The 16,409-nt window shown below is 36.1% G+C and overlaps 2 protein-coding genes across 4 annotated transcripts; one reads left to right on the top strand and one right to left on the bottom strand.

Moving 5' to 3' along the window:
• Window positions 1–381: 381 nt before the first annotated feature.
• LOC109003093 lies at window positions 382–7,684 on the top strand. 2 transcript variants are annotated; one of them, XM_018981074.2, is made up of 7 exons: window positions 382–546; window positions 2,941–4,311; window positions 4,558–4,618; window positions 4,741–4,859; window positions 5,361–5,451; window positions 6,229–6,276; window positions 7,372–7,684. In XM_018981074.2, the coding sequence occupies exons 2-7, from the start codon at window positions 3,095–3,097 to the stop codon at window positions 7,474–7,476; spliced, it is 1,641 nt and encodes a 546-aa protein (XP_018836619.1). In that variant the 5' UTR covers window positions 382–546; window positions 2,941–3,094; the 3' UTR covers window positions 7,477–7,684. The 2 variants fall into 2 exon arrangements, with proteins under 2 accessions (XP_018836619.1, XP_018836621.1); XM_018981076.2 differs by lacking the exons at window positions 6,229–6,276; window positions 7,372–7,684 and adding an exon at window positions 6,066–6,200 and having other exon boundaries at window positions 399–546.
• Window positions 7,685–8,664: 980 nt separating this feature from the next.
• Window positions 8,665–16,194, bottom strand: LOC109003094 (pathogenesis-related homeodomain protein-like). Of its 2 annotated transcripts, none has more exons than XM_018981079.2 (11): window positions 15,747–16,194; window positions 13,711–14,261; window positions 13,239–13,404; window positions 12,521–12,644; window positions 12,310–12,413; window positions 11,876–12,223; window positions 10,918–11,151; window positions 10,695–10,784; window positions 10,217–10,267; window positions 9,278–9,508; window positions 8,665–9,141 (listed from the first exon to the last, which is right to left on the bottom strand). In XM_018981079.2, exons 2-11 carry the CDS (start codon window positions 14,253–14,255, stop codon window positions 8,869–8,871), a joined length of 2,166 nt encoding a protein of 721 aa, XP_018836624.2. In that variant the 5' UTR covers window positions 14,256–14,261; window positions 15,747–16,194; the 3' UTR covers window positions 8,665–8,868. The 2 variants fall into 2 exon arrangements, with proteins under 2 accessions (XP_018836624.2, XP_018836622.2); XM_018981077.2 differs by having other exon boundaries at window positions 12,310–12,422; window positions 15,747–16,191.
• Between the last annotated feature and the right edge of the window lie 215 nt (window positions 16,195–16,409).

Genomic DNA, 16,409 nt, shown 5'->3' with positions numbered 1-16,409 from the left:
TATTTCATCGTTTGATGTGATATTAAATAAATAAATATTTATTAATTTCCAGCATCACAGTAAAAATTATCATTTAAAACTTATGAATATAAGAAGAAAAATTCTATTATGAAGTTGGTGTATAAAGATCGATTAACATTTAAAGTAATGTTACAAATTAAATCTTATAATTTAAATAATGTATATGGTGTAGACTAATATAATAATTCAAATAAAAATTAAATTTTACTAATATCATTTACTAAATATTAAGGACACCATATATTCAAATGAGACACATTAGTCACTAGCTAATTAAAAAGAGACCTGATGTCAAAAAATAAAAATAAAAAATAAAAAAATAAAATAAAAAGAGACCTGCATGAATGAATGTATATAGTTGTTCTGGTTTTTGAGGGGGTTCTTTTTCCTAAAACTACCGTTTTGGATATTTCGTTGCTACAGCCTTGAGCTTTTGAGGACGTCTCATTGCAAGCCCGTCGCTTATTCCTCCCTCTAGGGCTTTGTTTGGTTTCTTCTTCTCAGACTGTGCGTTCTTTCGATCAGGTAAGCTCATGTTGCGCTTCTTTTTCAATTGCATAATCTTGTGGCTCCAAAATGTTCAATTTATCATTCTTGTATGAGCATTACCATATGAAACTTGTGGATTTTTATGATTGTTCTTGCTCTTTTGAGGGTTCATTTGCAAGAAACTTTTAATTGTTTCCGATTATACCTGATTAACTTACAGATGGGACGGTATTTGAGCAGGGATTGTGTGTATCTGCTAGTGCTGTTAAACAAGATAATAATAACTCAGATGGGACGGTGTTTTAGTACTATGTATTGATTATTGAAAACCCTATATCAATTAACCTAAACTAACGAAGTAAACAGGCGTTTATGGGCATACTTTAAATAACGATTGAATGCGGGTATAAGTTTTGAACATGGCAAACCATAAAAAGAAATCCATTAAAACTATATAAATACAAATATTTTGTACCTTTAGGTCTCTGTATTAGATAACAAGGAAGATGAATAAAAGGAAAATGATTAAGATGCATTTGGCTGAGTGGGCTTACGGTTTGGGTTCAGGATGCCCTAGGAAATGTTTGACCGTGTTCAAATCCCTCTTTGCCTCTGTTGCCACCACTTTTGGATTTTATCCCAGTAATTATCCGGTGCATGTTCGACAAGGAACTACACGTGTTGAGGGATTTGTAGGTGGTCAAGGAGTGTCTGACACATCTTAATCAAAAGTAACGGTTAATCCTTTTCCTTTTGGTTTCCCTTGATCTTTTTTAGGAGTCAGTTAAGATGGGGGTGAAAAGCTTAGTTCTGAGAGTTTGCAGTTCGGAGTTCGATGAGATGCAAATTGACTTGACTTTTACAATGAAATCTAAGATTATTGAGAAAACAAAGAAAAAAACTCTTCAGGGTCCTGTAGCAAGTAACACCCTAGAGTTCTCAAAAGAAGTAATAGCCCATGGAAAATCTCACTGATAATATTCAGTCAAATGTCCCCCCACAAAACCATGAGTGGCATTAAATCATAGATCAGGGAGCAAAAAAGATGGACTTCTAGATTTGGAAGCATATCATTTAGTCATCATTTGTGAACATATTTTATGGTAGGTCCTAATGAGTCATTGGCCTAATATTGAAAAAACACGTGCATGTTTATGGAAGAGACTTCTTTTCTATCTTATATATGCGCTGGCTGCTGATGCCCATATACACATCTAGATCTTTTGCATCCAAAATTTGAAATGCATTTCCTAGGACGCATGTTAGACATGGCCCAATATGTTCCAAATATGGTAAACTCTAAGCAACGTATTAATACTACTTTTTGTTTATCTTTTGTTACCTTGAATGGGCTCCTGATACAATTACTAAGCATGTTTGGCAATGGACTCTGGGCAAACTTTAATGCCCCATAATGGCTAAGTCGCACATTAAATGGGCGAGTGATGATATTAACCCCTAGGGGTTGGCTCAAGTGGTAAAGGCCTTGGGCTTGGGGGTATGCTCTCTCCAGGTCTAAGGTTCAAATACCCTTGGGTGCAAACAATCTCTAGGGGCCATCAGACTGTGAGATTTTTTCATTGAATGGCTAAGTCGCACATTAAATGGGTGAATGATGATATTAACTCCTAGGGGTTGGCTTAAGTGGTAAAGGCCTTGGGCTTGGGGGTATGCTCCCTCCAAGTCTAAGGTTCAAATACCATTGGGTGCAAACAATCTCTAGGGGCCATCAGAATGGAAGATTTTTCCCTTGAATTACCCGAGGTGAACTTGCGGGAAACTCCTTGCCGAGGGCTTGTGCACTCCCGGGATTAGTCGGGACGCTATTCCTGGACACCCGGTTCCAATAAAAAAAAAAGAATGATGATATTTATCAAAAAGGAAAAACAATGTGTGTTTGATGATATAGTTATACGAGTGCTAAGTTTCACATTAGTTTTTTACTCGGTGAAATTCCAAGGACTACCAAATTGTTTTGGAATATAAGCATAAACGTGTCTAACGCTTTCCTTAGATCGTTACCAATGTCATTAGGGCCGATTGGTAATGACATCTGGTGCTCAGAATCTATATGGTCTTGGAGAGGACGCCAGAGATATGAGCGGGGTAGATTGTAATGCCCCAAAAGGGTAAGTCCCACATTGAATTGGTGAACGATGATAGGGTTGATGAGTGCCTGGTAGTTTAGGAAGTCATATAAATATGCTTATTGATTTTGAAAGTGAACGTCTATTATGGACATACCCACAAGGTAAACAAGGACAACTAAAATAGGCTGGTGTACAGTATGTTGAATATATTGGCATTTTTGTTCAATTATGCATTTATATGATTTAAATAAAGAATTTACTTGGTAGGCAAAAACTTTATGCTCTCATTTGTTCTATCATTTGTCCTTATATGCATTTTTTATTTTGAGATGATGGCCAGGAAGAATGAGGCCTAGATGGCGGATATTTTGAGGCTGCTCTCTATGTTTGATATGCATTTGATGATTGAAACATAGTAGGGGTTTTATCTTTGTCTTCATTTGGGAGTTGGAATTCAACATATACCAGAAATCAGTGAAGTTGTATTAGGTGAAATGGTGATGCAGAGTTCCCTTCCTAGTTCAACTGAAGCTACTCTATTTTTTGTATCTGATCATGGGAAAGTAGAGGACTTATGTGATTGGAGGCCGGGCACTGAAACTTGGCAGATGGGTTCGAATTGTGATAAACACACACTTGGTCAGTGCGGAAATGCTGACCCAGTAATAGAGGAAAAGGATAATGCTAATACTCCAAACTCCTTAAATTTTCCTAGAAGTTATGCCCAGCCATCAAATGTTAGTACAATATCTGAAAGCTGTATGCCAAATTTTGTATATAGACGAAGGAAGCTACGGCAAAACTCTCTCACCATTTTTTCACCACAGGCCCCTGTAAATATGAAGAAAAGTGCTGATTGTCATTCAGTCATAAGTTCTGATGCACCCTCTGTGGCTGCCAAGGAAAAGCTTGTAGATTTTCAAGGTTTTCAAGTCGAGCATGAAAGTCATACTGTTGGAGTGCCGACTAAGGCTTCTCTTTTATGCATAAAAGATCCCTGCGTTTTTAAGTCACGATCTATAAATGGATGTTCTGTTGGGGATGGGCATGCTTCTGATGATGTGCTGAAAAGTGGCAGGCAAAAGATTTTAGAGGTTGATAGTGTAAATGACAGTTGCTCATCGTCACAATCAAATATGGAACATGTTTCAGCTTCAATGGAGACTGAAGTGGATGACACTGGTGAATGCTCTTCATCTAGTGTGATGGCTATGGAGGTCAAGGGGGAAGATCTTTCAGAAAATGATTTATGCATTTCTATACTTAGATGTCAGGGTTTGGTTGGTGTTTTGCCTGCCAAGAATGATGATTCTACTGAAGATACTGGTCCTAGTAGTGGAAGTAGCTGTTCCCGATTATGCAATATTTGTGGTCATTCAGATACTACAATGAACATGCTTATTTGTGATCATTGTGAAGAGGCATTCCATGTTTCTTGCCTCAATCCCCGTATGAAGAAAATACCAACTGATGATGATGAATGGTTTTGTTATTCTTGTTTGAAAAAGAAATGTAAAATTCCAAAGGAAACAGACACCATAAAATCACTGAGCATTGCTAGTGAAATGGGCAGATGTAGAATCACATCAGTTAAAGGTGACTCAAATCCAATACTATCGATGTTGAGAGATACTGAACCATATAAAATGGGTGTCCGGGTTGGTAAAGGTTTTCAAGCAGAAGTTCCCGACTGGTCAGGTCCGATAATTAAGTATGTTCTTTCACCTATCTTCAAATTCTCAACTTCTTTAAGTTTATAGCTTTCTAGAACAACACTTTCTTCTTCCTAAATAGGTGTTACCTCTTGCATACCCCCTCGTGTACTTGGGCTATGCCTATTCTTATTGATACAATCGTTTACTTATCAGAAAAAAAAGAAGAACAGGTAACTTCATTACGTATATATTCTTTCACTGAACCATATATTCCTGATGGTTGTTATTTCACTGTGATGCAGTGATGTTGATGCCGTAGGTGAACCAGTGGAAATGAATCCTTCAGTGTGTGTTACTTCACATGTAAAGTTTGATTTCACAATTGACCTTTGAATTTCATCTGGTCTGGGTAGAAGTGAAACATCTTTTCTTTGTCTTTCTTTTATTTTCTTCTTTCTTTTTACTTGGCATTTTTCCTTCTGTAGGAATGGAACGTCAACAAGCCTTATACACCAAACTCCATATGTAATTGGCTTCAGTGTCGAGACGTTATAGACGGCATAGGTGAAGGTGTAAATGGAACTATATGTGGAAAGTGGCGCAGGTAAACTAAATGACAATCTTCTATATGAGTGATTGACAGTCTTTGTTTTAGTGTTCGTGGTGTATGATGAACATTTATCAGGAATTTGGTAGGGTTAGACTTTTAGCTTTATCAGGAAGCTTTTACAAGGATAATCTGCCTAAAACTTAATATTAAAACTAGCTTTATGCAGAACTTAAATATGAACACAGATGATTGTTAGTTTCTATGTTTTTGCCCATTCATAAGTTTATTCAGGGAGTTACTTGTGCAAATTCCTCGTTGGGTAAATCTTTCTTGAAGAACTTTTTTGTTGGTTGTACTTCTATGTAATCTCAAGTTATATTACATTTTTTGTTTGTTATGCAATGTAGGATAATCTTTATAGCCTGCATGGCTCATTATCTCCTCTCTCTGTCTCTCTTCTTCAATTTTTTTCCCTGTATTCTTTCATATATGACCTGTCATTTTCTTGTCAATTAGTTCGGGATGCTTAATACACTATAGTTTTTAAAATGGCAGGGCTCCTCTTTGTGAAGTCCAAACGGATGACTGGGACTGCTTTCGCTCTGTCCTTTGGGATTCAACCCATGCTGATTGTGCCGTCCCTCAGGTGAAATAACCTTACTTTTCAGTTCTTTTGATCTGTTTGGATTTCTTCCGCTTGTTAGAGACACTTGGGAGGAAGAATACATAGCAAGAATGACTGTCAAATTAGTTATATCCAAAGAGTTGTGAATAGCATGTGGCATACTTTCTACCTCAGAGCATTAAAGTATTTCTGTTAAAAATTTGACATTAATTGTCAAACATCAGATCAGGTTATAATACATCATTTTATTCTGGCGATTTTGCTTAGAAAGAAATATTTTTTTTCTTTTATAAGTAAGAAGAAAAGAATAGAAATAAATCTTAGTTTGGGTTGATCACTGGCTTGACTTTTTATAGATGCTAGAATTGATGGATAGACTTTTTCTGTGCAGCCTACTGAAAAACTGACTCATACTATATAGTTGATGCCAAATACTGGTTCAGAGAAAAAAAATGATGGCCAATAGGCAATAATGAAAAGAAATGTTAAAGTGCATGTTCAATCAAGCTCTTTAAGGCGATGATAATAAGATTAAAAAAAATCAAATTGTTTCTTATGTGAAAATTACATTATTTATATCACTTGATGTTGTCGGCAAACTGCTTTGATTGAGAGGGTTCGTGTTTCTTTGACAGGCTTGGTACCAAACACTGATCACGATGTATACGTGTTGTAAATAATGCTGTTTGCTTTCATCAGTCTAACACCTTCATTTTCTTATCAAGCACTCTTCTTTTACCTTTGTTGTTCTGCTCCTAATATATTTTAATTCAGTATCATTTCATCTGTTCGCTTCAGGAGCTAGAAACAGATCAAGTTCTAAAGCAACTAAAATATATTCAGATGGTACGTCTTGGCATTTTTTTAGATTACTAGATGTTCTTTTTGTTGATCCATGCAAAGAGTATAGGCAAATTAGATTACTTATTGTTGCTGCTAAGTTGTTTCAGATCCTTGCCTCTACTTTAGATTTTACTCATCCATGATCAAATCTGTCAGTCTATCCATTGATTAACATTAACTGATCTTCCCAAATAATAAATCATCAGGCATTTACCTTATTTGAGAAGCAGCCGTATCTTTTAATCAACTGATCGTACTTAATGTGTAAACATACATGCTAACTTTGTTGACCCTAAAGCCTAAAGGAAGCATTAGGAATGCCCTAAGTCTCTCTCTCTCTCTCTCTCTCTCTCTCTGATTCCAATGTATCTTGAACTTTTAATTGCAAACACTTCTGTATAGACTTTATGAATTTTTTGAAGAAAATGATGTCAGAAGCAAAAATAGAAGCAACTGCATAAAAACTTTGATCAATTTAAGAAACTGCAATTCAATTTGAAGTGCAGTAATGCAATAGGTTGGATATTTATATTGCATTAATTTTTTTTTTTTTCGATAAGTAAAAGTAAAACTTTATTGATAGGAATAGGCATTGCCCAAGTACACAAGAAGTATACACAGAAAATGCCCAAGTACCATTAAGCGCTAGTGAGGGATACAAACAAATCATGAAAACTGTCCTCATTACAACTAATGACCGAAGCCCAAGAAAATAAAGTATTATAAAGGAATCTCTTCAGCTCATCCAAGGGACACTCCCAATCTTTGAAACACCTCTTATTTCTCACCATCCACAAACACCACATAATGCAAAGGGGAATCATTTTCCACACAGCGACAATGTGAGCATTTCCCCTAATACCTTTCCAGCACCTAAGAATATCCTTGACGCTTCAAGGCATAACCCATGCCACTGCATCTTATCCCTCTGTGCCGTAGTGTTTCCCATGGATCCAAATCTTTAGGGGATCTATTTTTGAGCTGGGTGATTGGACATGTGTAGGTGGCTCATTGGAGCCTAGTCTCTCTCTCTCTCTCTCTGTTCCCCTGTTTGTTGCTGGTTATTGCTGGGTTCTTAATGTTTCATATTACATGCAGCTGAGGCCCCAGCTAGCTGCCAAACGGCGAAAGTCAGATCATACAAAGAGTGATGGTGATCATCAAAAACCTACAGTTAAACATACGGACTCCATAACATGGTGAGAACTGCTTGATAATTTTGTCTAGAGCGTCCTTACAACTTGGCTTCCTGTGTCTTGTACACTCAAGGACATTGAAATCCAAATTGAATTAGGCATTCCACACCACTGTTGTCTAGCATTATAATCGTTATAGACAGATGAAACAGAACATAGATGTCTCGTTCCATGTCTATTCTCCCTCCTGCAATCTTCATCCGTTCTTACTTTCATTGTTGACTTTGCGAATATCCCTGCCAAATGGTTGTTTTTTTTTCTTGAACTAAATTTTGGAATTTTGAACTGAAATGAATCATATCGTTCGAAAGAATAGTGAAATATATTTTGGTTCCGGTTTTGACACGTCTAGGGTTTTTTAAGTTTCATGGATGATGACGACTTATAAAAAGAAAAGTTTTCATGGATTATGTTCTGGAAATTGTAACTTCCAAGAGGGGAGCGGGACATATCAGTTAATGATTAAATTACATATACTGTATCCGACCATGAGTTATTCAATGCTTCATTCCCGCAAATTTGGGAGAACCTCAGTTGGTGAGAGAGAAACACATCAGCTGTGCTCTTACATAATTTATGGCATGCCTTTGTAAGTTTTTTGAGCAGTCTTAAAATACTTCATAAATATAGGACTTTATTTATTTCTCTGTTACTAGATATTCTCAAATTTAAGTAAGAACTTGACGGACTCTTGAGTTCATCAATCCTGTGGGATCGAACCCACGAATTTATCATTTCACCGGCTTGGTATAAAATAGGAAAAAAGTTCACTTATTTATTGACAGTTGCGCTTGTATAAACACAGTATAACAGTTGCTTAATTCTTAATTCTTAGATACAGTTCTAAGTAATAAGCCCACCTTAAAAAAAAAAAGTGAACATATTTTTTGAACTCATGAAAAAACCCACCTTTTAATGATGAGTTATATATTTTTTGCTTAATTCTTAATGGTTTGGTTATTCTAAAATTGTATCTAACATTATGGAATGTTAAAAAAGTAAGGCTTCAACTCTAGAAAAACATCCCTTGTGAACAAAGCCAAGCAAATTGATGGTTCAGATAATAAAATAGTAGCAGGTTCCCATGAATATGACAAAGTTGATTGGGCTATAAAAAGCCATAATCAGCAAAATGACCCACTTCAGATATTTACTGGTGAACCGAAAGAAGATATAAAAGCCACTTCAGTAAAAATAACTTAATATTTCCTAGAAAGTCAGAAACTCCGAGAAGAGCCAACTCTAGTAAAGATTTTCGCTTTGAATTTCTCATGTAAAGGAAATATTTACTGGTGAACCGAAAGAAGATATGTAAACACGAACTTCTGTAGAGTTCGACCAGCTACGACTAAAACTAAAGGCTGTGCAGGTTAAAAAAAAATCGAAATATTGCATGGGATCAAAGTTTTTCCCTTAGCTCTGCTATGGGAACATAAATCACAGACTCTTGAAATAAATGGGATTTATCAGAATCTCTGGCGTTCTCATTTTGAAGTCTCAGCAATTTCAGCTTTATGGTCTCTAGTCTACCCATAACTTTGCAAAGTCTTTCCATTTCTACCTCTGCTGCTTGACATCCTCCCCTAGCCATGACACTGATCCTCTTCCTCTCCTTAGTTCTTGCTTCCAAAAGCTTCTTCAAGCTCACATCATCGTTGAATTCCACTGTATCCTGAATGCAACAGATAAGAGAGTTGCTTAAAATATAGAATTATTAAGAGAGTTACTCCTAATATTCAAATATGATAAAGAATCATGGAGAGAAACAAAAAGGCAAAGAAAGAAAGGGTTTTCTGAGCCACAGGTACCTTTTTGCCATTAGCAGGTGACATGAATGAAGATCTTTTCTGCCGCTTTTGCTTTAAAACACGGCCTAATGACTTGGGGCTCTTTCTATGGAAAACTTTTTTAACATTCTTTGGGCTATGGATCATAATCTCTGCAGAGGTATCGTTTGATACCATAACATTGTCAGCTTTTTTCTTCAATTTTTCTAATCTGGATTCCTTAAAACTACGAAGTTGCTTTCCTGTCTCTTCCTGTTGCAGAAAAACAATCAATCAATGTTGGGTAAAAGCTTTGACTCTCAAGGATTCATGTGAGAGCATAAAAAAAAAAAAAAAAACATTTTGACTCTATAAGCGACATTTTGAATTTAGAGCACAGAATTAGTAGTTGATAAACCTCGAGAAGAATTTATCTTTTACTTCATCGACTCCAAAGATTGATGATAGTGCTTGTACAAGAAAGATGCTAATTGTTCCAGTATTCCTTCTTCGTTGAGAGAAATCTTTGTCTGGATAAGTCCGGTTGCCTTTATTTTAGATCTAAATCCTTTGTCTAATATGGTTAGGTTGTTGATGGTTTGTCGTTGTTTTGTTTTTATTTGGATTTGGGAGGGTGTTGAGGTGCTGATTTGTAATCTTCCAAACTCTTGGTTTGTTATCACAGTTTTTCCTCTGCCATATGTGAGGATTTATTAATAAACTTGGGACGGGCCACTATGTGTGGGGCTACCGGCTCTTTTAAAAAAAAAAAAAAAGAAACGAAAGAAAGATGCTAATTTAGCATCACAATGCTAAACAGGTGAGGGAGATTTATATAAGAAGATAAAACTTGATGGCAGTCCAAGGTGCAGGGAACTAACCAGTACGACTGACAAAATGCAAGAAAGGAACACGAACAAAAGGAGAAAAGAGACTTGAATATAGATGGGCATTTGAAAAATAAATGGAGTGTCACCTCACCTTTCTGTATTTAAGTGCCAAGTATCGTGCATTTTTGAACCATTTGCTAACCTGAAAAGTTTGTGTATCAAGTGTTATAACTGCATACTAGAAAGAACAAATACCTATAAGCTATGGAGCAAATACTTATAACTATGAAATAGTAGATTCCACCAATAACGTTTGCTATTCCCCAATCATCACTAGCCTCACAGATTGCGTATTAATAGTTGTATTTGATGGAGAAATAGTCAATTCATAGGCATCTGATTGCAATAAATGTGTCTTTATGAAGCCACTGATGGTAGCTAATAATGCATTATTTTAAAGTTAAAACAGGCTGTATAAATGCAAAACACTTGCATTGCATGTGGAATGGGGTTTGTGATCCAACCTATTTCAACTGTTACTATAGCGATGGTTTTCCATTATCATTTTTGAGATTGCTTTCCAGTATTAAAATCAATCTGAAAGCTTACACACTTACTTAGACACTTACCTTTTCTGGATCAAGGCCCAATTCCTTTGAAAGATTCTCCTTGACAGCTCTTGGGGGAAGTTCATTCTCAGCGAAAACTTGACGAAGCTTCTGGTACAGTACATAATAAGAAAAACAACACATCTCATGCAGTAAATACTGGATTACAGTTCTTATTTCTTAATTTAAAAAGAATGCTTGATTGAGAAGCTGTGTGAAAAGGAAAAGGTGGGACTTTCACTACCTCAACCGCAATGTGGGGTATTCTGAAAAATGGCCTTCTGGTTGAAGTTTCTAGTGGGAGTTTCTTTTTCAATTCTTTGGTCTCAGAATTTTGACGCTTCTGCTCACTTTCATATAGTGTCATAAGGGTGCTGGCTGCATCAGACTCCTTTTCTCTCCGCTTTCTTTTAGCAGGACCCCAGTCTTCATCCTCACTCACTGGTTCAAAAGCTGAAGCATCCTTTCCAAACATTTCCTATTAGGGAACAAGATAATCAAATCAAATCACATAATGCCAATCTGAATACTCCATGAAAAAATTCTGCTTCATAAACAGTGTGAAAATCTGTATACCATAATTTTCCACGGGACCAAAATTTCTTGTTGAGTATATACTCAAGGCGACCAATTTTATTCATACTATCTTGAATTGAATGATTATTTTATCAGAAAAAATGTAAGTTTTAATGGTGACTTACGGGTTAGGAATACATTTTACAGGCAATAAAAAATATAGTAAATATAATATCCATCCCATCCAATTTGTTGGCTCCACGAGTTCTTATTATATAGCTTTCATTTACGTTTTTTATGGTAACTAAATCAAATATATGCAGTTTTCAGAGAGGCTAGAACAGCCCAATGATACTTTGTTACATTCTAATATCTGGTAATCTAGTTTTGTGTAATCACAAGCAACTTGTGTAGGCCTATTCTCTAATACCACATTCCCAGGTAAGCTACATACCATCAGGTGACATAGTATCAAGGCTAACACTAAAGGACATAACTATGGCTTCAGAAATAGAACACCTTGATTTTTTCCCATCTTAATTCCCCCTTCTTGGGGACGAAGAAAGACTACAGAGGATAAGGAACAATATAGCACCTTTAGGTCATTACTTCTTAAAATAATATATATCATAGACAGCTTGATTTAGTGGTAAAGAATTTAATCTTAAGAATTTTGTGATACTCACATCGTATAGCTTCTTATAGTCAACAGCTCTTCGCTGCCTAGGGCCGCATATAATTCCCCCGTCGGTGGATTCATCAGAATCTAAACCGTTATTAGCAAAATTGTTTTCACACACCATGCCTTCCTTTCCAGAAAAAAATTCAACATCCAAAGACCAACTCAGGCTAGTAGAACTACTAATGTCATCTGACACATTGTCATCAGATTCTGCCCCACTGATCATGGAACTGTTTTCCCTCCTCTCTGGATTATAATCATCATCATCAGAATCATCTGAAGGCCATTCTTCCTCTGGATCTAATATTGCATTCTCACCATTAGGGAAAGCAGCTTCTTCTTTGAAAACATCCTATTCCATGTGGGAGTAACTTCATTAATTTGCTGAAGAAGCCCAAAAAGAGAAAAAGATATCCCATGAGATTTTTAGTAACTAACCTGCCAATTACTGTTCATGGAGAAGTGGGTCCCAAGATGGGCATTCACTACTTCTAGAATGTCCATCTTACACTCACAAAATTTGCAAAACCATCCCTGATCACCTGGAGGAACTGTAGATTATCAATTAAACTACAAATCAGTTTCTTAAAGAAGCCATCTGATCCATAAATCACTAAATATTCACAAGAAAGAAGCGAGTAGAACATACTATTGTCACTGTCCAATGGAGGGTCAAGGCATTTTTGGTGGAAAGCACAATTGCATGTCCCGTCACATAGTATAATATCATTATCTGGGAAAGCTTCACGTAACTTGCACTTTGCACAGAATATCTACATATAACAAACAATAAAGACATAAATATATGCGTCACAGCTAGATGTGATCCAAAAGGTAGTAGCCAGGGTCTTTCAAGCTGTGCACAACCATGTTAATTGTCTAAGTAAAAACCTATGAGACCAGACCAGAGGCCGAGTTTCAAACTCATATTGTGTTAATTACACTAGTATCTAACCTACTCAGCAAAAGAAAAGGGCAAGAACACTATCAGCTGAGGTTTATAACATTTTTCACAATTCAAAATCACTGCAACAGTTACTTCCATATTGCAGTCAGAACCTAAATAATTTTTTTTAAAAGATAAGTTACTTCTTATGTTGGAAATGATATAGAGTTAACACACACCTAGCATATAGACAATAGTTTATTGGCCAAGTCGTGGCTACTCGGTACAAGAAAATGTAAGGATTCAGAAGCATATTCAGATGAATTTAGGAAATCCCAAAAAGCCCCTTTCAGCACCCATCTCCAAATGAAAAGAACACAACAAGGTTTGAGGCTTCTTTTTCTTTTTTCAAGTTGATGTTTTGTCTTTGAAAACTTTATAGTCCTAATATTTAGCTGATTCATGGTGATATGTGTTTTACATGTTCATGGTATACAGATCCATCTGGAGCAATGACAGAGTCTTCAATGCATCCTTCTGAACTAAGTGAATCCAGCTGGCGAATTGCATCACGTATTCCAAGTTTACAATTCAATATCTGCTTCTTGGCTCGTTGTAGTTCCTTTTCCGGCTTAATCTTTTCTCGACTGAAATCAAAACAATAATGAAAATGATAAACCACAACTCTGTTTATCACAGAAAATCAAAATTTCAAAAGAAACAAACTATTTTCTGTTCTTTATATATATATATATAAAGCAGGTAGTTTAAATATTAAATAACGAGCCATTCGTACATCCCTATTTTTCTGTTCTTTCAGAAGGGTTTTCATTCATAAACTTTTCCCTCCCAAACTAGCTTAAACTATAAAACACTTATTGAGAAATTTTTAGTCTAAATGAGCAAGTAGTTTTCTTACTAATGGAAAGACATATGAGATAAGGTTTTAATACCTCTGACCTTTCCAACCTTCTCCAGAGTAAGCATCGATAAGGTTCTGCTCTAGTTTCATTTTAATCAACAGATACCTTGTTCTCCTGTGTAAACGGGAAGCTTCATCGAGCTCCACGCTATGCTTTTGCCTTCTCTTCTTCTTCCTCTTCTTAAGATTTGTAATTTTGACCTCTCCATCAACATTTTTCCTCTTTCCCTTGGAGATATTAGGCAAGGCCTTTTCACCTTGAAGCCCCAATGGAGAATTCTTTCTTGAAGACTTTGAATCAGTTGGTTTACGCAGAACTTTCCTACGGAAAAACCTTCTTCTTATAGAATCATTCTTGGGCTCCCTGCTAGCAGGGTCAGTAACTGACCTCTTTGAAAGCGTTGAACCAATTGTCTTTACATGAGATTTTGATTTTGGTTTGTGTTTTCTGCAATGGGATATATTCCTGCCCTTTTTAAACTTCAATGATGCAATCAGCTTAGACCCAGACTCTGCCTTTGAATAACAAGATTTGCCAGATTCTTGGTAGATCAATTTCTTTCCAGTACCACGCATATCGATCTGCAACGTGTGAGCACAGAAAAATTAATCCTAGATGGATAAGAAATGACTTCAAAAGCACCCATCCAAATGATAATGTATCTAGAGGACTTCAATACATTAACATAGACATAGTTAGTGGACAGAGAATAAGCTCAAGGATACCAGACTACTGTAGAGATTCCAAAGTTTATTGCTATCATGAATATTGTCCAAAGTTCTCAAAAGTAATTGCCTGTATGCAGAAATGTAGTGGGATAAGCTGCCTCTTCATACAGACAACAAACTCAAGTGCGTGATGGTATTTCTAAAATTAATTCTCCTGCATGATTGTCAAAACATCTAAATTGAGAACTTATATCACAATTTGCAGTTCCATCTAGCAGACTCATTGAATTCTGATGATATTGAAGCTTGAAAGTGCGAGCAAAATCTCTTCCACATGAATTTAAGACTATTGCCCAAGAGTCTGAAATAGCTAAGCTAAACAACCCATAGAGCATATAACAAAGAAACAATATATTTGAACATACAAGGAGACAGATGTACAGAAATGTCTTACTCATTACAATCTGTGCACTTTTTAGTTAGTCACAACAGAAGGTCGCGTATAAGACAGATGTGAAACATTTTTCCTCTGCAGCTTCAATTTTGAGGCTATAACTTCATATTTTAACAAATTAGATAAGCATGTCGTCCGGGATATTTCTAAAACCAAACCGAACAGAGTCTAAGGTAGAGTCTTGAACACGTTCAAAGTAAACTTTGACGAAGAACTTACTACTTGATCCTATGGTTCTTGATCCCTAAAGGTCCCAATTTTGTGAAGACCTTAAATGACAGCCTCAAATGACAGTCCGCAATCTGCATATTATCAATTTGAACTTGCGTCTGTATAACATGAGGAAACATACAAGGTACAATTGAAAAATATTGCTTGCCAAACATAGAAGGTACTCTTCTTGTCTTTTCAGAGACCAAACATGCTAGTATAGAAAAGAAAACTTCCAAAACAGCACTTAGACAATAAGCTATCTTGCTCCGAATGCAAAAGAGCATTTTTCTCAAGACTAAATTGAAAGAAGCGAAAAAAAGTAGGGCCCTAAGTACCCGACCAATGAATAATGATCATTCAAAGTGAAGTCAAGACCGACCTGAACCTTAAAATCGTATGTTTTTCCAAGAAAGACAAAGAACGAACACTGAAACAACATTAATCATTACAATGAGAATGGGAGAGTAAAGAAGGTGAAATTCAAGGACGATAATCACTCACGATCGCCCAGAAAACCAAATAAGCCACTGCCAAAATCCCAACTAGAGAGACATCAAAAGAAATACCAAGAAGAAAACTATACCAAATGTACCAAGAGAACCACACAAAGAAACGAATCCAAATGTAAAAGCTAAAGAAACCCACGTGAACATTAAGAAATGAAACGAAGAAAACATAGAAATAGAGGAGGTAAACTGATTACTTTGAAAAAAAGGAAAGCAAAAACCGACCTGAAAGAGAAGAAGTATTTCAAGGAAGATCTGCAGCTCGAAGAGCTCAAATGCTACCGTTCGTATGCATATTGAGAGAGAGAGAGAGAGAGAGAGAGATTGGATGAGAGGCTTTGAGTTGATTGATTTGTGTCAAATTGTAGAATTTGAATAAATTTAAGGGTTTTGGGTACTGAATGAAGCTTTGTCGTCTAAATCCGTCGCCGGTCCGGTGAGTCTTCCCGACGCATCACCAACGGTCAGGTCTCTCTTTTCCCTGTCCCTCCTCCCTCTACATCTCTCTCGCCCTTTTATTTGCTCAGACTCTCTCTCTCCAATCCTTCCTCACTCTTTCACCCCCGCCCCCAAACATTATTAAGGTAAATTTATTAGAATGCATAGTGACGCTGTAACACGACACCAAATCTCATTATTTTCTTTCTGCATCAGAGTGATTGCAAGCAGCATTGAAAACCTCAAAATCTACAGCAATATTCCAATAAAAACAAAAATAAAAACAAAAACAAAAACAAAAGCCCAAGCTAATGAAACCAACCTTATGCATTGAATAGAACACACCAAATTTGGATAGAATGATATATACGAGAAATTATATATGCGTGTAATTTTATAATTTTTAGCATATTAAAAATTAATATGTAGATAAGTAAATTTTTTATAATT

Source organism: Juglans regia, chromosome 11 (assembly GCF_001411555.2).
Source record: "Juglans regia cultivar Chandler chromosome 11, Walnut 2.0, whole genome shotgun sequence".
Classification (NCBI taxonomy): domain Eukaryota; kingdom Viridiplantae; phylum Streptophyta; class Magnoliopsida; order Fagales; family Juglandaceae; genus Juglans; species Juglans regia.
This window is presented reverse-complemented; position numbering and strand designations above follow the sequence as displayed.